The following is a 27,630-nucleotide window of genomic DNA, read 5'->3' on the forward strand; positions in this document are numbered from 1 at the left end:
ATCTCACATTTTCAAACTTATTTTTTTTCCTCTAATCCTTCAGCTTGTGAATGCTCACAACCATCCAGAATTTCTCTGTGAAAGTAAACAGGAGTGCCCTGAGGACATCTGAGAAAAGGAAGTTAGCCTGCCACCCTGAACATGGAAGAGTGATCACAGGTGATACTTTTTGAACACTTAGACTGAATGCCACACAGTGTGGTGACAGCTTTATGTGTACTAACTCATTTAATTTTCATAACAACCCCACAAAGTAGGTACTATTATCATTCTTACTCCCATTTCTGAAACCCAGAAAGGTTTCATGGCTAGTAAGTAGCAGAGCTGGGATTTACCCAAGCAGCCTGCCTCCGGGGGCAGCATGCTTAACACTGTACTATACCGCTTCTCCAGCCTGATGTTGAGTAACCGTGTACTGGAGCTAAGTTCCCAGACCTAATTCCAAGAGGAAAGATTCTTTCTGGTTCCTGTAATTGAACAACAAAGATTCCCAAGACTTGCTGGTATAGACTAATGAAATATTTCACCTTAAGAGCTATGGTTGTTGGTAACGCAATCTTACTGAGTCCTCCTCTCTGAAGGTTCTTTTGTATACCGTCATTCCTTTTTATGATGGCTCAACAATACACATGGCATCTGAGGGAAGTTTCGACTTTAGAGGAACACAAACCATTTCTGGAAATCTGTCACTGGCACATTGCTAAGGGTAAACATGATGCCTGTTTTGAGGACATGTATTGCAGGCACCCAAACCATCCAAGCATGAACAGATTCCATGTGAGTGAGTCAGCCAGCGTGCTCATCTCTACCACTCCCAAGTTCTGGGAGCTCTTTCGCAATGATTTATAGGGCAGTCTGTTCAGATCATACTGTCCTTGTCCATGACCTTGGTGCATATTCGGGGTTCTTATATTCACTGTCAGTTAATGAAGATAAATGTGTCTTTAGAAGAGTAAAGGCACTTAAAGGGATTAACAGCCTTTGGTCTACACGCTAAAAAGGCTTGAATGTTAGGTCACTGTTTCGTCTTGGTTCAGAATGAACTTACTGCATTTCATTTCAGCACAATGACTCACGAATCTTGGTATGCTTCGGGTACTTGGGCAATTCTGGGGTCATTTTTTTCAGGGAGGGGCACGTGTCTGAAATCTACCTTTAACCATGTAATGGAGCCCTTGTCAGATTAGAAGGGAATCTTAAAAAATTTTTTTCTGACTTAGGAAAGAGTTGGCAATATTGACTTAGAATTAAGGAAGAAATTTTCATTAGAGAGTTTTTATTACTCTCTAATAAAAAGAGAAAACAAAGCTTAATCTGCTGTTTCTATAAACACCTGAAAGAGCAAATACCTCTCCCAATAGTCTGGAAGGACAGTAAGATGATTTTCTAACCAAAATACAACCAGAAAACATGTCATTCCAGTCTAGGGATGCTTGAATGAAGAGGGCAGCCGCATTCTCCAGAGAGATCTCAATTGCTTGGGAGGGACGTGGAGTCAGTTAAATCCTTAGCTCATAACAGAATAACTTTCAGCTGTACATTCTTGCTGAGTCGTAGCTGACCTGAATGGAACTATTTACAAACCAACAGCATCCCTTTTCCTTGGTATCAGGAAAATTACAAAAGGCATGTGAGATGAAATTTCAAAACCAGAGATATGATTGCTCAAGTTCTGAGACAAGAAGTGAACAGATATTTTGGTTATCAGTTTTAAATCATAACTTTAAACACCTATTTTGAGTCATTTAAAAAACTTTTAACTTTATACTGTAGTCCACTTAGCACAATTAGAAAACACACATTGAATTGCATGTATTATTAATTTCACAATGGTCAGATTACTTGAACACCAGTCCAAACATGGGCTAAATTTTGGTCAATTGTACATGGATTTTAGGGTGCAGTTTCTTGAGATATTTTTTACTGACAAGCTGTGAAAGTATAGCTTATTACATGAATTAGAATTTCTTAAAAAAAAAAACATTAACACTATGTTGGAACAGCTGTGTAGTTGTGTGTATGTTAACAGGTACCAAAGGGCCTGAGAGGAGAAGTTTTAACTACAGCCAATCACCTTGTATTGCGTTGTGACCTTTTGGCTTCCTCTTTCCATCTCAAGCATTTGACAGGATAAAAATGATTCAGATTCTAAAGAGGATTGGGTTCTCACTGCATTAATTAAACTTAATGAGCACAAAGCAAAGCATATAAATTAACTCTCTGCAGAGAGATAATAATCAGAAGTAAATTAAATTAAGATGAAGTGTTAAAAAAAAAAGGAAAATGGAATAATTCAGTCTCACACCAAATGGCTTATGATATTAACTTCATAAATAACTGTTTTGGATAACATTGTGTGCCAGGTAGATTTTTGCTGTGAGGGCGTTCTGTGTTTGGGGCTTTAGAGTCTTTGACATTCTGTGTGTGTGTATACACTTGAATATACTGTGCACACAGCTGTGTCCACACTTATTTCTGTGTGCAGTCCTAAATGGCCACGTGTCCGAGGAGAAGGGACAAGGCTTTAGAAATGTGCTCTGTGATGCACAGCACGTGAGCCTGCAGTTCCCATACCAGATGAAGGGCTTCTTCACTCCAACACAATTGTTACCATCTTGCCAACTGGCCTGGACTCCAGCGTGCACAGATGGACATGACTCAGAGAGGCAACAAATGGGGGAGGAGAGGGCTCTGCAGCTGATTAAAGCATTTCAAAGCCCCGAGGGTTTTACCCTTTACCTGTCCCCTCCTCCTGTCCTATCACCAAGGCTAATTGGGTTGGCTCACTTTTTCCTCTTCCACCAAAAGCCCTCATATTGCCCTTTTGTGACATATTTTCTTATCTGTTCTACTTGCGCCATGACCTGGTTTTACCTCATTGAAAGAGCTGGATACAGAGAGAAGCTGACTGAGGGGGATTTACCAGGGGCTCTATACCTTGCTAAAACAATAAAAACAACAATAATGCCAGTTGCCGTCAAGTTGATTCTGACTCATGGTGACCCCAGGTATTTCAGAGTAGAACTATGCTCCATAGGGTTTTCAATGGCTGTGATCTTTTGGAAGTAGATTGCCAGTCCTTTCTTCTGAGGCACCTCTGGGTAGATTCAAACTGCCAACCTTTCAGTTAATAGCTAAGAGCTTAACTGTTTGCATTACTCAGGGGCTTATCTATACACTACTAGCAATGGCTTTATTCCCCAGACTACCACACAGGTAGTAAAGAAAAAAATTTAAATAGAAAAAAAAATTGCTGTAATGAAAAACTAGATTTCTCAAGTTTAAGACAGAAATTCAGTTATTCCTTAAAGAAATCACTAGGTAAGGCACTAGCTATCACAGCACATATGAGAAGTTGTGGGTCTGGGTTCTGAAGTCACACTTCCTGGGTTTGAATCCTGGACCCACCACCCACCAGGTGTGTGAGTTCAAGCAAGTAATCCAGTCTTCCTGTGCCTCAGTTACCTCAGCTGCCTACTAGGATTGTGAGAATAAAATGAGTTACTCCATGTAAAGCACTTAGGAGAGTGTGTAGTTTGGTAAGCAGCTGATAAATGCTAAATGCTTTTGTTACCATAACAGCAAATTAAGGCAGCTTCCCAAAGCAATAGATACTAAGCAAAAGAGAAAATTGCAAATAAAAGGAAGCAAAAATGTTTTAAAATGATGAAAAAAGTATATGTGCCAGGTACTGGGATGACTTTAACTATATGATGGGAGTCCTAAATATATAGCCCTAACACTTGCTGGGCTATATGATTTTCTGTCAGATAAAAGGAAGCCTGTAGATTTTTCTTAAATAACATTTTTTTTTTAAAGCACTGAATTCTAAGAGTCATGTATTATGTGAATGTTTAAATCAGGAGGGTGCAAAGAGCAAATGAATTTCTTTAGTTCTTAAAAAGATCAGAAAATAAAAACTATAGAGATGGAAGGAGAACAGATGAGTTGTCTCCAGAGTGAGGGATGGTGGAACAGGGGGCGTGGGTGTGATTATAAAGGGGTAGCTCAAGAGGGTTCTTTGTGGTGAATCGACAGTTCTGTATCTTGTCTGTGGTGGTGGTTACAAGAATCTGCACATATAAGGGAAACCCTGGTGGCGTAGTGGTTAAGTGGTATGGCTGCTAACAAAAGGGTCGGCAGTTTGAATCCACCAGGCGCTTCTTGGAAACTCTATGGGGCAGTTCTACTGTGTCCTATAGGGTCGCTATGAGTTGGAATCGACTCGATGGCACTGGGTTTGGTTTTTTTTTGGCACATATAAGACGGCATAGAACTATACCACACACTATACCAATGGCAATTTCCTGGTTTTGATATTACAGCTATATAAGATAGAACCATTGAAAGAAACTGAGTGAAGAGTACACAGAACCTCTGCTTACTATTTTGACAACTTCCTGTAAATGTAATTATTTGAAACTAAAGAGTTAAAAAAAGGATCTGAAATATTCTTCATATGGATATTACATTGCCATAAAAATATCGTTGCATGGTAGGCTTCGGTTTTCATTTTTTCTTGAAAGAGTTATTTCCCTTAAGATAATTTGCATTGTATCTCCCCCCTAGGTGCCAGAAATCTCAGAGAGATCTTGTCACATCCCTTAATTGCATCACCTAATTTTAAAGTTTACTTCAGTTGTATGTAGGCTCTCTTTCCCCTGACCGATGCTGGCATGCTGACTATGACCTTCTGAAATTCCCAGTGATCCATGCTCAAGCCATTTGCTCACCAGCTCTATCCATGTGGAAGTGGTAGTTTCAACCCACGACTCCCTTGATTTATATCACTATTTCTGCATTTCAGGTTTTAATACTTTCTGTAACAAGATTTTATTTATGTACAGTGATATTCTCTTGCTCCTTACCTCTGATGCATGTGAAATCTCAAAGATTCTTTAAGAGAGAGGCACTAAGCCTGTCTGACTAAGAGCGAGGTCACACAGCTACAAGGGTACTTTCTCATTATATGAAAAGATACGAGCCTCTCCAGATTTTTGCAGCATTAACCAGAGGTATGCGGGGTTTCTGGGTTTTTATGCGTGTGTTTACTTTCCCACCTATCAGGTGATGTATAAGCCTGGCACCTGCCTTTGATTTGCTGCAATTTGGCAAACAGTCTTTATCCCGCTTCAAGTACCAATATCTGCTTGGATGTTGCTATCTGATTCAGTAGACGCAAGCACATACCTTTCATCTGCACGAAGTCGAGCTGGTGAATGGATTGCAGCAGAGGACTGTTGTCCAGACTCAAGTCGAAGTCCGTGGTCATCCTGGGCGTGAGTGTGCCCTTCCCCCACTGATCCTCAGTCAGGTGCACTCTCCTTATGAGCGCGTCAGAAATCTAATCACATCAAAGACCACAGCCTGAGAAATGTAACACCACACTCAAGACAGAACACTGCTCCTCGACGCTCCTGGAGCATTTCCACCAAACCACCTTGGCAATCACTCCTTCCTGTCCCAATGGAGTCAGCGCCAGAGTGGATGAGGCGGAGCCTCTTGTGACGAGGGTGACCTGTGATTTATCATGATTAATCTGGACACTCCTGAGTCGGGGGGGGTGCACTGTAAATAACTACCAGTTACCATCAACTTGATTTAGACTCGTGGTGACCCTGTGTGTGCAGAGCAGAACTGTGCTCCACAGGGTCTTCAAGGCTGTGATCTTTCGGACGTAGATCTTCAGACCTTTCTTCTGAGGCACCTCTGGAAGGGTTCAAGGTACCAACCTTTCAGTTAGTAGTTGAGCACTTAACCATTTACAATACCCAGGGACTTGATTTCATGGACAAACCTGAATATATGATCATACTATTTATGACTGATCAACTAAAAGCCAATGCCTTTAAAGAATGCTATGTTGGCAATTAGTTAATTCTACTAGAGCCGACAATCCTAAGATTCTAATTTGAGGTGTTGGTATCCTATCGAGACTTGGAAATGAGTTTTATAAAACAGTTTAGAGAAGTTGCATGTGATGATGTACAAAATGGAGTTTCTTGCATTCTAAGCACATCATCTTCATGCAGTTATCACTTTATTCTTTGGTCGAAAATCTTTCATTTCTTATATTCAGTCTCCTTCTACCACTCTGCCAGTTTAACAGAATATGAGTTGGAGGGGATCTACGCATTCCTGAACAAAAGGTCCCTTGTTATTAGGATTAAAATTCAAGTAGAATTTGCTTGTATCAGCGTATCTACTAAAACAACACCAAAGAAATAGTGACACATACAAGAAAAACATCATCATATATGGGAAATCACTGACTTTGTGGCAGACACCTTGTGTACCTTTATTTAGACATTTCCAGCTGACAAAACTGTCCAAGATACGTTAGTGGAAAAGGACCCAATTTTTAGGCAAGGCGATAACTCTGCTTTGGAAGAACTTACAAGGAATTGTGTTTTCATGATTAAATACAAAAAAACAAACAACCCCCATCCCCTCCGCCCCTGTACTTCTCAGTCTTGTAGCACATGGTGGCAGAGACTTCCAGGAAGTCTGGGACTCAGCAGGCACCCATGTGCACATGGAAATGTGAACGTAGAGGTTCCACTAGAGAGGGACCCATGTCCAGCCTGAGTCGTTGGGAGTCTGTCCTAGGTGTCCTAGGCTTTTAGTCCCAAGGGGCACTTAGAATCTGAACCAGAAACTAGTTGACACTTTACCTGCAAAAAGCCACTGGGATCATTTTCCTTGATCACCTCCAGGCAGTACTCCATGAGACCCGTGGTCTGGCGCAATTTCACTGTGCAATGAGAGATCTGATCTCGAACCACCTAGGATTGATTAGAAAACAGAACAGTCGAAAATGGCAGAGGGTAGAAAAGAAGCAATGTTGGCAAACTGGGACTTTGGAAAGGTTCTTCAAACCAGAATCCAACTGCATCATGAGATGTAACTAAATTTATGAAACTCTTCTGTGGCAATGTCTGCTGTGGACGAAAACTCTGGAAGACAGATTGGACAATGACTCTTACAGGAAATTGATAACAGGACCCATCTGAAAGGAATGCAAATGTTGAAACCCTTACTAATTTTTTTGTGGATCTGGCTACACTGGCACATCAAGATACACCTTCCACAGGTCCCCCCTCACTCTATTCTTTTCTGGGAAGTGACTCTATTGTGAGTTGCTGTATTGTGAGGGAGGCTGTGGAGAATATGCAAAGAAGCTGCAGCTCCCGTGCTGCTTCTGCTCTGTGAAATTGTCACTCACCTTCTCCTGCCCTCTGCCAGCCCCTCCTAAAGTGCAGAAAGTCGCCTTTCTCTTCCTGCCCCTTCCCCACAGCCTCAGGGGCATTCGTTTTGATTGTTTTGGTGGAGGCTGGAGGGCTGAGGTGGAGTTTGCTGAAGGACAATGAGAGAATGACAGATAAGCTTGGGAAAGGGGATGATGCAGAATTAAGTTCTGAGAAGAGCCTACTTAGAATCACTGCCTCCTCTTGGAAAGCAGTTTTAAAGGCTGCTGTATTTGCCAAGCCGTGTTTCTGCTGTCACCTAGAAAGGAATCTCTCGGAACACGTAGTTTCTCCCTCCGGGAAGTTGCCTTTGTCCCGTGTTAAACACATGACATTCCTTGAAAAGTTTCTTTTCTTTAGAGACGTTTACCTTCTGTGTCCTCTTCTCAGTGACCCAAATCCTGAAATCATTTTTGAAGCACAGAGTTGAACAAGGGTTTCCCAGAAACCTTAATCACTCATATCCTTGATATTTATACTACTTTGCAAAAGCTCAAAGATATCTGGTATTGCAGATTTTATAGATAATAACTAAAAGGGGTTTTAATAGTAATTATTACTCAAAAAAACCCTTTTTGTTCCTTCTTTTCATTTTTGATTATAAATTTATTTTCCATTAAAGATTATTACATCTAGTTTAAAAAACAGTTGGAAAATAGATGGGGAAAAAAAAGTCATGTTACCATCCTAATGCAAAATTATAAGGAGCCCTGGTGGCACAGTGGTTAAGCACTCAGCTGCTAACAGAAAGGTCAACAGTTCGAACCCACTAGTCACTCCATGGGAGAAAGACGTGGCAGTCTGCTTCTGTAAAGATTACAGCCTGGAAACCCTATGGGCCGGTTTTCCTCTGTCATATAGGGCACTATGAGTTGGAATCCTCTCGAAGGCAATGGGTTTTTTAGTTTAGTGCAAAATTTTAAAGCATTTTGATATTTTCTGCTAGTTTTTTTCTGAGGTATATTTATTTATAGTTGCAGTCACAGTATGTGACAATTTTTACCATTAACACACTTAATACTATCTTGTAAGTATTTCCCACATTGTCATCATCAATACATGTTATTGGATACATAAATATCCCATCGAGTAGATAGGTCATCATTTATTTAACCATTCTTGTTTGCCTATTATTGGACATTTAAGTTGTTAGTAATTTTTTGACTCTGAACTCATTATTGCTGGTTTTTGTTCTTAATTTTTTGACAGATGATTTTTCTTGCTTTTTTTACTTTTAATAAAAATTAAACTGACAGATAAGATGTAAAGTTTGAAATCCCTTTATCAGAATAGATGAAAGAAACCAACTTTGATGTGAAGATTATTTGTTTTGTGATTTTTTAGGAGAGATCAAATTTAAATTCACTGGTTGATTTATTTTCCTTTGTCATCCAGTATGTTTTTGACAACCCACTACCACCATCTGTTGGTCTGGGCTCAAGGAATGCAAATTATTTTATTTTTATTCACAAAGTAAGCAAGAAAGTTAAGCTTCTGGTTTTTTTTGGTGGGGGGCGAATACAAGTAAAACATTTAAAAAAGCAAGACAGATGACCTACAGCTAATACGCTACTCCTCCTTTCTGCTTGAGGCTTAACTAAAGTGTTCCCAGAAGACGTTTTTATATTCTAGTAGCCAATGCAGCCACATTGCCATGTAGCAGAAACCTCAGCAGTCACTATTCATTATCCAACTGACTGGCACTGAAAGTCTGAATAACAAGCACATATCAGACCTAAACACTATAACCCAAAGTGAGTGCTTTCTGAGACAAAACGGACTGAACCATTGTGTTTATTTTTCAAAGAGTGTAGCTCAGTGATAATTTTCTGACCTAAATGTGCTGAAATAACACATTACTCAGCCCTTATAAAATTCTATGTTGGCTTTTATAAATTTTTCCCTTGAGCAGGTTTATTTCTCATGTTGACAATGAGGAAGGAGCTGTCTGAAGGTTGGGGCTCTCTGCCTACCCTTAGGAAGCCAAAGTGTTGCATTGCCAAAGGGTTGGAGAGATTCAGCTTTGGCTTCTGTAGTCTACAATGCAAGCTTCTTGGATGGACTTAATATCCGTGAGTTCCTGGCTCTCAGTTCTCCCTCTTGCTGCAATTGACTTGGGTCCATCTTTTTAGATTTTAATAGGCCATTCCACAATGATCACGATAGCGTATAATAAAATCACTGCTAAAAGTTAAACTATAGGGTTTCCAGAAGTAGCATTTTTGGGTGTGTTGTAATTGCCTTCTAGTTTCTGAATTAATTTAGCAAGATAACCCACCTTGTGGAAATCAGTCAGATAATTAGATCACTTTGTTGTTGTTGTTAGGTGCTGTTCTGTTGGTTCTGACTCATAACCACCCTATGTACAACAGAACAAAATACGGCCCAGTCCTGTGCCATTCTCACCATTGTTGCTATGTTTGAGCCCATTGTTGCAGCTACTGTGTCAATCCATCTCCTCGAGGGTCTTCCAGTTTTTTCGCTGACCCTCTACTTTGCCAAGCATGATGTCCTTCCCCAGGGACTGGTCCCTCCTGATATCATGTCCTAAGTATATGAGACAGAGTCTCACCATCCTTGCTTCTAAGGAGCATGCTGGCTGTATTTCTTCCAAGACAGATTTGTTCATTCTTCTGGCAGTCCATGGTATATTCAGTATTCTTTGCCAACACCATAATTCAGATGCATCAATTCTTCTTCTGTCTTCCTTATGCATTGTCCAGCTTTCGCATGCATATGAGGCAATTGCAAATACAATGGCTTGGGTCAGGTGCACCTTAGTTCTCAAAGTGACATCTTAGAGTATAAATATTTTTTTCTGTAGTTAAGTGTTTTTATAGTTCTTTTACTTGCTGCTTGCTACAACCTATGTTATTTCTACCACTTATTATTTATTTCAACATGGTTCTTATTATGTAGAACAATTCGTAGGAAGCCTGGCCTTGTCACTTCTTTCCCTTGAGTTATATATTTCTGTGCCCTTGGCTCTGGTAAAACAGAGAAACCCTTGGCACCACATTTGCAGCTTACTGGACTCGAGAAATCCTTTTTTTAGGAAATGTGCAAGTTGCACGAATGACACAGATAGGGGCTCGGAAACCAATATTCATGCTTTCATCTGCATTGAAGCCTAAATCAGCTCTCATGGGATAAAGAATTAATCTGTAGTCCATAGTTCAAAGAAGGCTTTCACAATTTTATCACCAGAGTCACCATCTGTTCTGGACAGCAAGTACCTATCAATCATTTGAGCAGTTTTATTTTGTTAAGTGGCAAATTTATAAAGGTCATCTCTTGGGTCAGAATATGACACTGAGACCTATTAGGTAAAGGGTAGTCTGAGAATGGAATGTTGTATCCTTATGAATTCTCAGATTTTTTTCAATAGCATAACGTAACCATGATAGCTTATACTACACAAATATAAAATTTTGTTCTGCCTATCCATTACGTTTTCTCATCTCATTCTGACAGGCCAGTCTCCTTCCTCCAGTCAGCTCACACGATACAACCAGCAGCAAGAACTAATGGTGAATTTAGAGGAATTTTATCCAATTTTGACCTTGACACCTTTCCCTCACCTCCATTCACCTCTCCATCTAATATGTAGCTCTTTAATTTTTTTTTATTTCTTCTTTTTAAAAAATACTTTTTCTTATAATATTATCTCTCATCGTGGGTTCTGGAGGATGTCACTAATGAATTTTTAGCCTGAGTAAATACTAACATTCTATTACTCCTGTTTTAAGAATTCTATCTTAAGTATTGGGTCGCTATGAGTTGGAATCCACTCGACAGCACTGGGTTTTTTGTTTTATCTTAAGTATAATCCATGTCTTCCCCTCACAGTTTAAAACTATTTCCCCTAAGCATAAGGTTATCTTTTTTTCCCCCCTATGTAAGATATTGTTGTTGTTTTTGCTGTTTAGTGCTATCGAGTCAGGTCTGACTCATAGCAACCCTGGGTACATAAGAATGAAAAATTACCCGGTCCTGCACCATCTTCACAATTGTTGCTATGTTTGAGCTCATTGTTGCAGCCACTGTGTGAATTCATCTCATTGAGGGTTTTCCTCTTTTTTGTTGACTCTCTACTTTACCAAGCATGATGTCCTTCTGCAGGGACTGGTCCCTCCTGACAACATGTCCAAAGCATGTGAGATGAAGTCTTGCCATCCTCACTTCTAAAGAGCATTCTGGGTGTATTTCTTCCAAGACAGATTTGTTTGTTCTTTTGGCACTCCATGGTATGTTCAATATTCTTCACTATAGACTTTCCAAAAGGAAAATCTGAAAGGAATTCTCCATTAATGATGGGTTTGTAATCATTAATAATTGTGGTTAAATTATTAAAGCTGACCCCTGTAAACTTCTGCTGAGGGAAGTTGAAGGTTTCAGATTGTTCCAGTGTTCCTAGTTTTTCCAAATGTATGCTTTGAGGTGAACAAACTGGACTCTTTTTCATTAGTTTTATTGGGATTGAGCTGCTTATCGACTTGAATTTGTTGCTTTTTCTTTCTACTAGTGGCTGTAGCCAGTCAAATCATATCTATTTTTAAGTTCTTTGTGAGCTTAGAGAGGCTTCTCTCTCTCTCACTTTCTGTTTTCATCCTTTCCCTCCCTTGTTTTGCTGATTTGAATCAAAGAATTATTTCCTTACTATAAAGCAATGGCAGAATAGCTGAAGTAAGCAGTTTGAGGAATACTATTCCTAATGTAAATTTGTACTCTTAATGATATAGCCATATAATTAATTCTTGCAAACATAATGGGATTATAATAGGCAATACATGGTAAATAATAAAGAAAATGATGACGCTGATGATAATGACTCCAACAAAACTCAGTGGTACACTAGGACTCAAAATCAAGTATTCTATAGACAACTACAATTTGCATATGGAGGCATTTTGTAAATATTAAAGCTTTATAAAGTAGGAAACTCTGGTGGCTTGGTGGTTAAGAGTTCAGCTGCTAACCCAAAGGTCAGCAGTTCAAATCCACCAGGCGCTCCTTGGAAGCCCTATGGGGCAGTTCTACTCTGTCCTATAGGGTTGTTATGAGTCGGAATCAACTTGACGACAATGGGTTTGGGTTTTTTTTTGGTTTATAATAAAATAAGCTTTATCACTATCCCTCAACCACCTCTGTGGGTAATTTTCTTGGCAAGCTAAATTAAAGGTTAAATTTTTTTTCAGAATCTTTTTGAATAACTATATACTTTTCTTTCAGTGGACCATAGAGTTGAAACATAACCAATCATCTTGTACTATTCAATATATTAATTCATTCTAAATATTGGAGAGAGAACATGTTTAAACTGATTTCAGAATTATTTCAAATTTTAATTTTACAAAAGCCAAAATAATTCTTAGATATTTCTTTGGATTTATGAAAAGAAAAATGCTATTTGTAAAGTTTCTGTAAAACATGGTTGGCAGCCAAACACTACGCCACCAGGGTTTCCCTAGAAAGCATTGATCTTGTTAATGACACATTGTAACTTAAGCATTGTCACAAATCCCCTGTGAGAATCACAGAGAGTAAGGACATTTTAGGGCCTTATTCAGCTAAGGAAGATCTGGGAAAGATGTTAACAAAACACGGATAGGACAAGAAACTAGGGATCCAGGTTTCCCTGCTGATTGTTGGGACGCTACCCAAGTAGTTCCAAACTAAGTGAGTAATAGCTCTTGAACGCTCAAAAACATTTTCCTTCCTGTAACTTTCTGCTACTTGGTTTAGTTCATCATGTTCTGAAAATAGATATTTGGCTCCAACATTTTTTGAAACCACAGTATAGTATTAACTGTAATTTACATTTTAAACACTGTTCCTAAAATATGACCACATCTGCATATGTTTCAAAGTCTCTCTTTTTTTTTTTTTTTAAATACCTCAGTAAACTGTGTGAACTATTTTATTAACCCAAAACCCCCTGCCATCGAGTCAATTCTGACTCTTAGCAACCCTACAGGACAGAGTAGAACTGACCCACAGGGTTTCCAAGGCTGTAACCTTTATGGGAGCAGACTGCCAGATTTTTCTCCTGTAGAGTGGCTGGTCAGTTTGAACTGTCAGCCTTTTTGTTTAGCAACTGAGTGCTTAACCACTCTGCCACCAGGGCTCCTGAACTATGATCAATTAGAAACTCAAGCCACCAAAGAATTTCCCAAACTCAGGGACAATCACACCCATCTGTGAGCTAATTCTACGCTATGAATATCGTACTATAGAAAACAAGCCCCAGGACACTTCTTCTGTGTGCTGAGTAAAACCTTATTTCCAGTCATTCTCTCTCAACAATAACAACAACAATACTAATAATAAACCTGTTGCCATTGAGTTGATTTGGACTCATGACAACCCCACGAGTTTCAGAGTAGAACCGAGCTCCATAGGGTTTTCAATGGCTGTAATCTTATGAAAGTAGTTCAACAGGCCTTTCTTCCCTAGTGCCCCTGGGTAGATTCAAATCACCAACCTTTCAGTTAGAAGTTGAGTGCAAACCATTTCACTACCCAGGGACCTATACTAATAATGTTGTTGCCCTTAGTTGCCATCGAGTCAGTTCTAACTCATGGTGACCCCATGTGTACCAAGTAGAACTGCACTCCACAGGGTTTTCAAGGCTGTGACCTTTTAGAAGCAGATCGCCAGGCCTGTCTTCTAAGGTGCTTGTGGGTGGGCTCAAACTGCCAACCTTTTGGCTAGTAGTTGAGCCCTTAACCATTTTTTTTTTAATACTTATTGAGTACTGTGCTAAGAGCTTTATAATGCCCTATGAAATGAATACTACTGCTGTCCATATTTTACATACAGATGAAGAAATTGAGCCATAGAAGGGTTATGGGACTTGCCCAAGGTCACAAACCTAGCAAGCAATAACTCATGTCCTCACACCTCAGTCTCTAAGACACAGGATCTTGGCTCTGCTCTGTCTTGCCTCAGAACCAGAAGTCTTAAATCTGTGCAAGTAATCAGTGGTTTCAGAAAGGGGTATGAGTAGATTATAAATACTGTGGAAATACACACTAGCTTTCCAGCATCCCAGGCTTTTGGATTGCTGAAGAATAGAAAGCTGCCAGAAAAATACACACACAGTTACCCTCTTTGTCAGTAAAAAGCAGGCCCCCAGAGAACTCAGCCAAAAGGAAGCGGAAGACCATAAGATTATCCTCAAAGGACAGTGAGTGATGGGTTAGCCAACAAAGACATAAAGAAGTACTGTGCTTGGCAAGTGATGTCTGTAAAAGGGCAGTCTTTTCTCACAAATCTGAGTAGCAACAAAAGTGACAAGAAAAGAAAAAGGCAGAGGGAGAGCAGGAGAGGGCAGGAGAAGTGGAGGCTGGCATCAATAGTCATGGTGGCAGCGGCAGCATTGGTGGCTGTTTTTAGAGGTAATGACAGATACAATCAGCTGAAAACAGCAGAGAAGCAAATAGCTGGAGACAGAAGACAGAACAGCTTTGCTGCCGTAGGGGACAATCAGCCACCTGTCTCATTTCTGCAGCCCTTGAGGCCTGGGGCAGGGACTCTACCCTGGGCAGGGCCGAATGAGGGCAGGCAGCTGCCTCTGCTTAGCAGCCCTCAAGGGTATCAGCGTGCCATGCCTGGTCCAGTACAGATGGACCATCAGCGAAGGGGAAGAGGATACAGACACTGGATGTGGAGTCTCAGTGATGCGTTGAAGCCATTCCTGTGCCATCTGCATCCCAGCACAACCCCATCACTGAGTTTCACAGCCCTGTCCTGCAGAGGCAGCACCAAGGAGGCAGAGAGCTGGGGGCTTTCACACCCCTCTGCTGTTCTCTGATATGGATAAGTTGTGCTTTCTCAGGTTTGACTCCCTCTTCCATTCAGATTGCTGCCCTTATATCTCTCCCATATAGAAAATCTGCAGTTGCTACTATATTTGCCCTAAGACTTTATCACAGTTTACCATGTTCTATTTCACTGTCTGGAAAGTGTAATGTTTTCAAAAAGATTTCCCTCAAGAAAAAGTTGGATTTTACTGGTGCCTACTTAAAGCACTGATCCATTAGTTAGCAGGGAAAACCCTAGCAATCCAGCTCATTTCCCAAAGACAGCTGTGGTTTTATTTTACATAGCTCCATGTGATGCAAACGGTTTTTCTGTGGACTGCTATAGCCACAGCTTTCTGGGTTTCCAAAGAGTGCTAAAACAAAGGGCTATAGTGACAATCTTCTAGTAACGTTAGGGCAGGGGGTACAACCAGAAAACATTTGTCCTCACAGCCAACTGGATGGACCAAGACCACTGTGCTAATGACTGTCTTCTTCCTTGACAGCTTTGCAGATTCCCGTAGGCAAGAAGGTAAGTAATCCGTTAAGGCACACCTCTCATGGTTCAGGCTACTCCAATGCCAGCTCTTCCATGAGGCGCTTTGTGACCCTTTCAGCTGGAAATAATTTTGTCCTCCCTAGAAGGTCTGTTGCACTGGCCACCTCTCTGATGGAGGGTCTCTCTCTACTTGGGTTGGCGTCATCTGTGGGTATGACTTCTCTCTCTCCTACTCTGAGCTCTTTAAGGGCAGGATTCATCCTGCATCACCTTCCTGTTCCTCCTTCCTCTGCTCCCTCACCCAGCACTCAGCTCCTAGCAGGTGTGCATTAGGTGGGAAAGGATGAGGGTTAGGACATGCCTTCTCTCTGTAGTGTATCAGCTAGAGGCAATAGATCACAGTGGTTCAGATTATGGGCTCTGAGGCCAGCTTAACCAGTTGCCATCGAGTCAGTTTTGACTCATGGTGACCTCACTGTGTGTCAGAATAGAACTGTGCTCCATAGGGCTTTTAATGACTGATTTTTTCAGAAGTAGGTCACCAGGCCTTTCTTCTGAGGTGCCTGTGGGTAGACTCGAACCTCCAACCTTTTGGTTAGCAGCCAAGGGTGTTGACCATTTGCACCCAGGGACTTGGAGGCCATGTTAACAGGGCTCAAATTCTGACTCCTTGGATCAGTTTGTAGTATCATGGTGCTGTGTTTTCTTCATCTCTAAAATGGGAATAATAGTGGTAATGACCTCATAGAGTTGTTGTGAGGAATAAGTGAGTTAATCCCTGGAACAAACATTTTATACTGCTGCCTCAAACAAAGTGTCCCCAGATGTTAGCTATTGCTATTATTAAAATTGGCTTGGCAACTGCAGAATCAAATCTCATGATATTTCTAGATTTCAATTCAGATAAAAAATGATGAATATAGAAGAAATTTGTATTCAGATCTAACCTATCTTGGAGGAAAATGCTTATGGAGTAGAACCATTTTCCAGATTGCTTCAGGAATCCGCTGCCTCTCTCCCTGATAACACTGTACTGTTGCTGTCTCATTAGGAATACTCAGAGAGACAGGACACTGATTCAGAACTAGCTGATACAGAGGTCTGGGCAATAATCTTCATCTAGGGGTGCAGCCCCTGTGAGCAACTTTATGACTTTGACCCATTGTCACAGCTTGGTCTCCTGCTTGCCATGATTCCACAGACCCCCTCGGAGTGGCAGCTGGGCAATCCAGATAGGCTGGGGAGAAAGGTAATATTATATCCCAATCACATTATGTGTTTTGAGAAACCACATGCAAGTGATGTAGAAGGGAGCCTTAGATGAGGAAGCTAGAGTTGGGGTTTTGTTTACCCTGGGAATGAACCGTTAAGCTTCTCTGGGGAACTGTTTTTCTTTATTACTCTGCTGGCTCCCTGTCCTCACGGTGGTCCAAGTGCTTGGAGTGGGGCAGACGTTTAGGCTCAGCAACTCCACTGCTCAGGGCTCAGTACAGCCATACTTGCTGCAGTTCTTGCACTGGCCTCATGCCCTTATTAGAAACTGATTTCGTCCCTTATTTCTAGAAACCATGAACTGTGGAACGGCCCTGCTCGAAGCTGCCCTGCCACCAAGTTTTAGTCCCAAATCTGAGAGGCTGTCATCTTGTCTTATTTCTTCATTCTTGAAATCCTTCCTTGGTGCTCCTTCTGGAACCCCATTCTTTTAGAATTGGGGACTTATCTTGTTCTTTGGGGACTGGTGGCTGTTTTGAACCTGCTAGGTGCTGTCTATTGCTTACTAGGTCGTTCACTGGCCACCAACTCCCCCAAGATTGTCCACTCACCATTGCCTACTATTGAAGCTCCCTGATGCTGACTGCTAGGACTTCAACAGAGAGCCCATGGTCAGACCTTACTTCTCCCTCTACCCCAATCTCAGGCCACTACTGCACACTAACCCATTACCACCCACTGGTAACCACCCTAATGCTTACCGACTGCATTGTGGACCCCTGCTGATTGACCACTGCTGGACTTCCTTCTACTCTGCCCTTCCCATCTACCCAGCCTTGTCCTCATCTCTTGTTGCCCTTTTCCACTGGGGCAATGGATGCAGTATCAGATGTCTCCAGGAGGGCCAGTCCTTTTGCCAAAAGGGCCCCCGACTTTTAATCAATCGATTCTATTGGTGATGACAAAAGCTGTCCAATGGCAAAGTTAACTTCACATGTTATTTGTTTACTGTAAAGTGCAGATTCCATTTCACAGCTCAAAAACATGCTTCTGCCTCTGTGGCCTTCCTTGACAACCCTATCTAAAATTCCAGCCCCTACCCCCAATGACCCTTTCCTGCCTTCCTTTCTCCCTTAGCAATTTTTACTATCATACTGCATATCTTTCTTATCTTGCTATTGTTTATCTCTGCTGATAGACTATAAGCCTCATGAGGGCAAGGATTTTTAAATTTTTTATTATCCCCACACACAGAGCTATCTCTGGCCCAGAGAAGTCACTCAACAAATATTGGTTAGGTAGATGGAGGAGCATGTGGTGAACAAAATGACATCTGCTCCTTTCTGGCCTGTTCACTGGCCACAAATGACTATGGGCAGCTTGCCCCCTGTTCAGCGGAGGGAATCCTCCCAGGTGTCCCTCACAGCCTCTGGGCACCTGGCTCATGGACATTCTGGTTCTCCCTATGGTAAATCACTCACCTTCAACTTGTGCTCATGCTCCTTGTTGACGCGGGCAAGCAGCTGAGCTTTCCGCCTGTTGAGGGCGTCAATGAGAGCGTCACACTGTGCCACCAGGCAGGCCTCAAACTCCACGCTGTTCTCCTGCACGAGAGAGCATATCTCAGCTGCAAGGTGTCTGGGCACCTGGGGCTGCTAGCAAAAACAGAACTCCTTCCCAGCTCATCCCCCTCCATTTGTGGGGTAGAAGCCACTGCTGAGGGGAATGAAGAGAACTCTGTCCACAATGTACATTTGGTATTAGTTTTAAAAATAACCTGGAAAAATTTCATTCTACAGTGGCAGCGTTTTGCTTTACCTTTAGATCAAAAGGATACATATTTATTACTTAATACATTAATTTTTTTCTAAAGGAAATCACCTCCACAGTTCAGATTATATCGAGCAAGAGAAAGCCTTAGTAGAGTTGAACATGAAACTTTTTGAGGGCTGGCATATGTATGGTACCCCAAAACCCCACTCCCATTGCCATTGAATCAATTCCGACTCATAGCAACCCTATAGGACAGATTAGAACTGCCCCATGGAGTTTCCAAGGAGTGCCTGGTGGATTTGAACTGCCGACTTTTGGTTAACAGCCATAGCTCTTAACCACTATACCACCAGGTTTTCCTATATGTATGGTAGACAGCAGCATTTACAAAGGCAACCAGGAGGGAGTGGGGTATGGGTGAGGCATGAAAGAGAAAGGCGTCATTAAATTCAGGGGAAGAGAGAGAGGCTGGCCCTGGTCTTCAATATTAAACAGTAATCCTATGATGACAGAAGTTTATAGGAATAAACAGGGGCAAAAAAGTACTCGTTCACGTCATTGAGGAAAACAAGTGGTGAATACAGTTAGGCAATTGAGAACAATTGGTGTATGTTACATGCATTGCCCTGCTGTAAAAATCAGAGACCCATCAGCTTGTGGGAGAAAGGTAGCCATGTACTAAATGAATTCTAACTTCCTTGTGATATTTAGGAAACCCTGGTGGCATAGTGGTTAAATGCTTCGGCTGCTAACCAAAGGGTCGGCAGCTTGAATCCGCCAGGCATTCCTTGGAAACTCTATGGGGCAGTTCTACTCTGTCCTATAGGGTTGGTATGAGTCGGAATCAACTCCACGGCACTGGGTTTGGTTTTTTTGGTTTTATGATATTTAAATTGAATCCTACACCAAAAAAATTACTCAACTTAAATCTGTACATGCCACAGACATTTATTTTTAAGTAAGCATCTCACTGTATTATAAGCATTAAAGGTAGTCCTTTCGATAGTTACGTATGTAATTTTGATTCTTAAACCATAATCTGAAAAAATATTTTTTTTTTTTTTGGAATTTACAGCAGTGTAAGCTGAATACTCACCTAGACACTAATAGTGCTTAAAAACTAGCACCCAACTGAGTAAAAGGTAAACTTTGGGGGGCTGGCAAGAAAGAGAGTAGGAGAAGCTTGGCCTATCAAATGTTCATTTGTTCTTAAAGTCCTAAAGAACTATGTCTCTTTATATGATAATCCACTGGTGGGCATTTGGTAACTGCTCTCAAATGCAAGTTCTTCATAGTGTAAGGTGTGCATACGGAATTGCTTGAGCAACGGCTTCTTCAAGTGCTGTTTTGACTTTAACAGTAATTGCTTTCAAGTTCTCAGAGAAACTGCTTTGGGAAACATTATTTAGGAGCTCTCTATGGCCCAGGCAGTGTACATCTGTGTGTGTGGTGGGGGTGGGGGTGGGGGTGCGGAGTGGGAGTCCTCCCTCCAGAAGAGCCAAGCCAACTCTGTCACTGACTTACAGCAGAAAGAAAGCTCTCCTCTGAGCAGAAAGAAAGCTCTTCTCTGATGAAGAGGCAAGGGCAGAGGCGAGCCTCGGGCTGCACATTTTCGGCCAGCACAAGCAAAGAAGGGGCTGACAAAGCCTATTGCTTTGGAAAGCAGAAGGAAGTGCGTTACTGTTAGGTTGTGAGGGAACTGGTTGTTCCAGCATGTGCATGCATGCCAGAAAGAGGCAAAGAAATCAGCGCATAATGCTTCAGAAGACTGGCTTACTTTTAAAGAGCCATTTCTTCCTTGATATGGGTTAAACATTAACTCAGAGAGCCCATTTACTGGAGGCCAGAGCTAAGGTTATTTCTGTGAGGTAAACCTTAAAACGTAAGAATGGTCAACAGTGCAGAGGGTCATTATTTTAGCATCTCATGCAGTTTATGGCGTCTTCCCTTCAGCTATAATTGGAGAATTTACGAGCTCTCAAATGCTGGTAGACCTGCTGGTCACTGTGTCCTCATGAAGCAACCTGAACTTATAGGCACCAGGGGATCCAGGCTGCAAAATATTGATGTATTTAGGCCAAAGGAGAAGCAATACTACAGGACAGAGAGGAAGGAAAAAGGGAAAGAAAGAAGGAAGAAAGAAAACAAGGAAGGAAAACGTGATGTTTGTTAAGTTTAAATAAGGCATAATTATTATAAGCCACTTGGGGAAACTTACAGGGTTTTAAAAATTCAACAACGATGACTCTGAATTCACCAAGAAATAGGCCTCTTTCTAAATACATGCATAGAGTATTAGGACCCGAGTGTGGGAAGATAAGAACCAGTTGGAAAAACAGGCTGTATTTCTGGCTTAATGTAACTACCTCAAGAAGGGGTATACTTGAAGCTGGTCTGTGTGTGTGTTTGTGTGTGTTAGAAAAGATAGAGCAGAAAAAATATAAAGGAATTTCCCATAGCGTAAAAATAAAAGAAACAAACTCCCCCACTATACAATCACATGTTAACCCATGAGGTTATCTTTCTGCCTCACTCAGGTGATGCCGATACCTGGATCTGCTGAACCATGTTTCGCAGCTGCACCAGAAACTCCTTGGCTTCTTTGGCCCTGTCTGACAGTCCATTCAGTGCCTGGGAGAGCTGGCTCTGTGGAGAGAAAGAAGGAAACCATGGCAGCTGTACAAAGCAGCAGCAAGGCCACCCAGGGTTGTTTTCAGCACAAGACCTGAGCTGCATCAACCTCCTCAGATTCCTCTTGTCTGAGCCTGGGTCATTTTAACCGACATTTGTACATGTGAACTCTGGTAACAATGGCACCCAGACTTCTGCCACAGGCTCCTGAGTAGTTTCTCCTCTGAAGCAGTGAAAACTTCTGGCCCTTCCAGTTAAACGCCTCCAACCCCCCCGCCAAAAAAAAAAATCCATTGCTGTCAAGTCAATCTCGACTCATAGTGACCCTACGGGACAGAGTAGAACTGCCCCATAGGGTTTCCAAGGGGCGCCTGGTGGATTCAAACTGCCGACCTTTTGGTCAGCAGCCAAACTCTTAACCACTGCACCACCAGGGTTTCTGTTAAACCCCTCAGCAGCCCATGATTTCCTCATCTCATTAATTAATTACTTAATCAATAATTTATTTAATGCCTTTTACTTGCCAAGGATTAAAACAACAAAAACAATAAACAAACAAACAAAAAACAGGAGTCAGATCATCTGATTATTGTCAACATTGCTTAGCCTAAAGGGCTCTTGGTCTGGGGTGAGAGCCAAGAACAGGATGAGAAAAGAAAGAGTTAGAGTACCGTGGTGTAAGGCTCTGGGCTACTTAAATGCAGCGACAAATACAAAGGGCAGGACGATATTCCCGCTCATCATCGTCTCTTTCTTCTCCCAAGTACAGCCCTGTTGCCCCAGCTCCTGTGCACACTAGTTTCCTAAACCAAGGCTTACCGTTTTTCTGACTTCCCACATCATTTATCTATAAGGGGATGCATTTTGGCGGGGAGAGGACAGTGAGTCCAGGGAAGCACTTGCTTTCCCAGCCTTCTTATCTGCTTGTGTGGCCCTGAGACATACTGTTGATCAATTAAACCTAAATGGAAGTTTCCAGGGGGAAGGTTATGAGAAAGCTTTTGCTTTTCTGTTAACAGGGGACCAGTGTGGTTGGTGAAGCCTCTTTCCTCTGGTTCCTGCCTTTATTGACGTTTGGACCTCCACCCGCCATTTTATGACTAGCATGAAGGCAATATGGTAAGGGTGGAGGGGTGGGAAGAGAAAGAGCCTGGGTCTCCATAGCATCTTTCAGCTGCTCAACCTGAGATCTCCTATCAGGATGCTTTTTGTGACGTGGAAAAAATTAACCCCTTAAATCCCCTACAGGGATTTAAATCCCTGTACTGGAGTTTTTTGTTACTTGTTTTTGAGCTTGATACAAATTTTCTGCTCCCATCAGCCTTGGCATATCCTTCTATCTCTCCTATAAATTAAAAGACACACTCCCTTTCCCACAATGCCTTATTTGAAAACTAAGCCCAATCTCCTCCTTGCCAATGCCTCACCTACTTCTATCTTTCAGTAAAATGACAGAATCTTGGCATTCTATCTTTTGATTCAGTGAATTTTTTTTCTCTTATATTTGCCTTATATTAAAAAGTCTTTAAAAATATGCATGCCAGAATGCTTGGTAGGAGCAATGATATGGTACAAAGAACACAAGCTTTGGAAGCAAACTGAGCAGTATTCAAATCCCGGCTCTGTTCCTTACTAAATGTGACCTTGAGAAAGTTCCCTCTGACTGAGTTACTCCAACTCAAAAAGCGGGAGCAATAACAATACCTCCTTAGTTGGGTTGTTGTGAGGGTTTAATGCATTAATGAATGTAAAAACCCCTGTTAGTATAGGGTCGTTGTTAAGGAAATGATTCTGGATTCATGAAGACCAAGGTTCAGTTCCCAATACTGTTAGTTACTGGCTGTTCAATCTTGTACAGGTAGGTTTACCTCTTCCATAAAATGAGAATAATAATACTGCTATTGGGTGTTGTGGGCACTGCATGAGACACTATATCTAAAGTACTAAGAGCCCTGCTGACGAATGGTGCATGCTCAATAAATGTTGGCTGTCATTAGTTCTTACTCATCTTCTTCCTTTCGGATCACAAACCCTACTGCTAGAGATTTTCAGGGCAGATTCCTAGAACAGGATATATGTTGGAGAATACCCTTGATTACCTACGCTTTGCTCAGTTACTCAGGCTCCTGGAGACTAGAATGAGACACCTGAATAAGAAAAAGCACAGACTGAGCCTATAGTTGTTGAAAGGGCTACTCAGTTACTTATTACCGGGTCCCTGCTGAACCGTAATTGGGGTAAAAGTTTTCTCCTCAGGGACTATTTCCAGGAGCTCAGAAAATGAAGGAAGAGAAGAGGGCCTCACTTGGAACAGCAGGCAGCAAAATGAAAGAAATTTTTTTTTTTTTTTGTGCAGAAAGATATTTTATTTCGTGGCATGGAAATACATTTACAACTCTTTAAGAGAACCAAGTAGGCTACATAATAGTGAATACGCTAGAACTCATTTTTGCAAAAAACAAGAAAACAGGTACACATACACAAAAAAAGATATTTTTCAATATAGTCACCTTATTAATCTCTCAGTAGAAGCACACTGGGCAATTTTTATTTACTAACTTTTGCTCAGAGTCATAATTGACTCGATAAGAAATATTTTAAAGGAGAAAAAATTTTTCATTGTTACTTTAGAATTCATATCCCCTTTTTTTCTGAATGAGTAACAATTATCTGGGCCACCAAAGTTTTCTTCCACTTTTTATTATAATCTTGGAGGTCTGAGTTCAGACGCCAAATTAGTTCAGCTTCACGAAACTGAAGCTAACTGATTTCTTCTATTCTAGCCGTGCAATTAATTGTGTCTGTATAACATGTCAGGACTGATACTCATCAAGAATTGTTGACGAAGTGGTGCTATATTAGAAAATATTATTCAGTAGTAGACAAAGGGTGCTGGCCTTATCCACTCCCAAGATTTTATACGGCAAAACAACTAGTGACTGCAAAAATCAATTTATTTGCAAATTTCCTCTGTTATTTGTATGTTCAGTCCCAAGAATGCCTTCTCTTGGCTAACGACTGTTCTGGTATTTGGAAAATACCTGCATTATAAGAGGAAGATCTAGGAACCTTTTTCTTAAGCATTGTCCACTTGTGGAAATTGAGCAGGAGACAATGAAAGAATTCTTGAAAATTTATCATTAGAAAATTCTCTCATTGTAAGGATTTATATGTGCATTGCTTTTATAAGATAGCCTTTTGATCACATTTTAAGCTTCATCTGATGTAGAATAAAATTATTATTGATTGATTTTGTTTCCCGGAGGCATTTAAATTCCTGCTCTGTGCTAACAGAGATGTTCTGTATTCAGGACCACAGGACATCCCTGGAAATTTATGACCAGAATACTGAAGCTGCAGATATTTAGTGTGTGTTTTCATTTCCGCTTCTCTGGCTGTACATGTCATTAGAGGGAGAAAGGCAAGGTTCTAGATGCGTTTTAAAATGCCTCAGTAATGACATTCGAATTTCTTGGATGTTTAATTTACTGAAAAGGCGTCACGACGAGAAGCTGAGTGAATGCGGGGAAATGATGTAGCCGCAGAAACACCGGCAGTTTTCCAGTCAAGTTGTTCTCTGCTGAGCATGCTCTGAATAGCCAAGGGCTCACAGACAGCTGCCAGGTTGTTCAGAGCTTGGAGGAGAGAAACAAAGAACGCTGCCTCCTCCTTCCTTTCCCCTTCAACCTCCACCTGGATCCCACTCCCCTGGCCTCCCAAAGGACTGCATGTCACCAGAGATCAGGTGCTCAATCAGGAAAGCGACTCTGGAGAAGTTTTCAGAACGTGTTTTTTTTTTTTTTTTTTTTTTTTGGTGGGGGGTGTTAGCAAACATGTAAGGAATTCAGTCCATCTTGACAAACTTCTAACTTCCCCCAGTCATCCATCTAAGCTGCTGAGTGTGCCCAGAGAGAAGACAGCGACTCCTTTCCTTCCCCCATCATGAACATTACTTGAGCGTGTTGTTTTTCCCTTGATTTACTGGAATATTTAATGGAGACAAATTGAGTCAAATAAAAGAAAGCTTCTTGGTTACCTGGGATCTGAAGATATAGGCATGAGATAAGTCAAAAAGGGTCAACCAAAGAGTTGATACAAAACAGGTGAGGCAGCAAACAAACAGCGGCAGCTCGATGGCCCAGAAAATGACCTAGCTGCCTCCCTGTGTGGGGCGCTGCCCCACACTCCATCATAGTCCGTGCTTGTCAGGTGTTGCTGGGCAGCATCAGTCAAGTAAAAGCCTACTCCACCTTCTTCCCAGGTACCAAGGTAAACACGAAACACAGGAGGAAGGTGACAATTGATGCACTGTGGTTCTGAAGGGAGGCCCCCAGGACAACAATTTTTCTTGAATACTGATTTTTGAGTCTCACTGTATCACTAACATTGTACTATTGAAAAGGTAAAAGCAAGAAATTCTAATAGTTACAATATACTGGTCATTTCTTATCAATCAGGACTTTGATGGGTGCTTCAAGTGTGTATCTTATTTAATCTCAATAATCACTCTGCCATTTTGCAGAGGCTCAGATAGCCTCTATAGCTGAGTTAAGGTTTCACAGCTCACAAATAGAAGAGTTGGAAAACAAACCCTAGTCTGATTCTAAAGTCATGTTCTTCTCTTCATCTTCTCAAAAAAAAGTTGCATTCTTTTACCCACTCAGGAAGGAAACAAAAACAACTCACAGTGAGAGCATGTAAAACCTAAGAAGGTGGGTTGATGAGGGGATGAGGAGACTAGTTAGAACTGATTATGCTTAATAGCAAGATAATATGCAAGCCACTGCATGACTAGTTAATCTATGAAATTGTCAACACTTTTTTCTGGAATAAAATTTTGTGGTGAATTTGACAAGGACCTCTCTTGAACAGACGGGACCCATTGCAGAGGGGAAGAAGCTTTGCATTGTGTCCAATGCCAGCATTGTCACCTATTGGCTTGATATCTTAGGCAGGCATGGGACTGAGTGCGCAACGAGGTAAAGGAGTAAAATCTCTTTGAATATCAACTATTTGGGGAACTTCAAAAAAAAAAAATTTTTTTTTTTTTTTTTTCAAGCTGAGCTGCCCAAGAGGCCTGATTCACCTTCCAGTTAAGATTTTTATTGTTCCTGCCCATACTTTTCCTTCCCGCACAAAGGGATCACTCCTCTGGTTTCACTGGTGGTAGAAGACACTGGATCTACCCAGAGCCCCAGCTTGCTGTAGCTGGATGAGTAGGAAGCCTCAGATGATGGCTTGCCTGGAGATGCTGACCTTATCTCTAAGCCCAACAGTGAACAGTCAGGCTAAGATTGGCAAACAGAATAGCTGGGCCTGGAGGCAGAAACACACTTCGAGGAGCAGGGTTGTGTGTGTGTATATGTGCATGTGAGAGTATGTGTGAGTATGTGTATGTGAATGCGTATGTGTATGTTAAGTGTGTGTATGAATGTGAGTGTAAAAGTGTATGTGTCTGAGTATATGAGTGTGTATAAATGTGAATATGAGTGTGTGAGGGTTTGTATATATGTGTGAATATGTAAGTATATATGTATGTGAGAACATGTGAGTGTACATGACTGTGTGTATTTGTGTGTGCGTGTGTCAGAATATGTGAGTGTGTGAGAATGTGTGAGTGTGTGAATATGTTTGTGTAAGGTATCTTATCAGTAGAGTAAGGGGAGGCTTTTAGCTTTGGGTAAGGCTGATGTCAGAGGGGTTTTGTGGGTAGGGGCTTGGCCTACTTAACTGCTGCTTATTGCTAATTGGTTGCTAACCCAGGCTCTGACATAGGGAGTGGTGGGACAGTCCCTGGGCAATGGGCTGGCCTTTCTGCAGGCCCAGGCTAACTTTAATGGTAAATAAGGGAGCATATCATTAACAGATGCAAGTTCCCCTGCCTAAACTGGCACAGCTCTCATATATTTAACAAATCTCTCCATTTTTATTGTGAACTTGACCATATAAAGTTTGTAGAGGGAAAAGTGATGAGATGAAGTCATCAGGTAACTGAGATCTAAGCATTGGGAGTGAAGAACAAGATGATCGAGGGCAGGCATAAAGAAGGAGGACCATGCACTTTTAATCTAATGTGTGGTTACATACAAGCCCCTTTCCCATTGTTCATCACTAGACCTGCACACACAAACACACAGACATTCAGATCAAAAGCAAATACACACTAGTGCCATTTACCCCTTAAAAAAATTAAAATCCAAACATTCCATTGCATTGACTTTTTAAACAATAAAAATATACCAGAAAATCTTTATTTTATCAGATAGTAGCAATCTAATTAGACAGTGCACTGGGACCAATATGCCATTGAACTTGGGATTAAATCCTAGCCATGTGCTAGCTGTGTGACCATGGATGTATTACCTAACTGTAGTAGATAACTACGGTAGTCTGCTCAGATTCCCTCTTTAAGCTGATGCATCCTACTTCCAGCTGCTGGGGATATAAACTGCTAACAGACTAC

General features: G+C 41.4%; 1 protein-coding gene and 1 long non-coding RNA gene across 6 annotated transcripts in view; one reads left to right on the forward strand and one right to left on the reverse strand.

Moving 5' to 3' along the window:
• Positions 1-21,732, forward strand: part of LOC126083870 (uncharacterized) — a 47,384-nt gene extending 25,652 nt beyond the window's left edge. Inside the window, exons 3-4 of the long non-coding RNA XR_007518886.1 lie at positions 44-159; positions 21,074-21,732. This is a non-coding gene — a long non-coding RNA (uncharacterized LOC126083870). The remainder of the gene's footprint in view (positions 1-43; positions 160-21,073) is intronic.
• The window catches only part of TRIM9 (tripartite motif containing 9), a 112,409-nt gene that overhangs the window by 28,877 nt on the left and 55,902 nt on the right, over positions 1-27,630 (reverse strand). For all 5 annotated transcript variants that reach the window (XM_049897928.1, XM_049897926.1, XM_049897930.1 and 2 more), the window contains exons 2-5: positions 21,087-21,182; positions 18,245-18,367; positions 6,675-6,785; positions 5,191-5,344 (exon numbers count right to left, since the gene is read on the reverse strand). In XM_049897928.1, coding sequence (XP_049753885.1) covers positions 5,191-5,344; positions 6,675-6,785; positions 18,245-18,367; positions 21,087-21,182 — 484 coding nt within the window. The remainder of the gene's footprint in view (positions 1-5,190; positions 5,345-6,674; positions 6,786-18,244; positions 18,368-21,086; positions 21,183-27,630) is intronic.

Source organism: Elephas maximus, chromosome 10, assembly GCF_024166365.1.
Source record: "Elephas maximus indicus isolate mEleMax1 chromosome 10, mEleMax1 primary haplotype, whole genome shotgun sequence".
Taxonomy (NCBI): Eukaryota; Metazoa; Chordata; class Mammalia; order Proboscidea; family Elephantidae; genus Elephas; species Elephas maximus.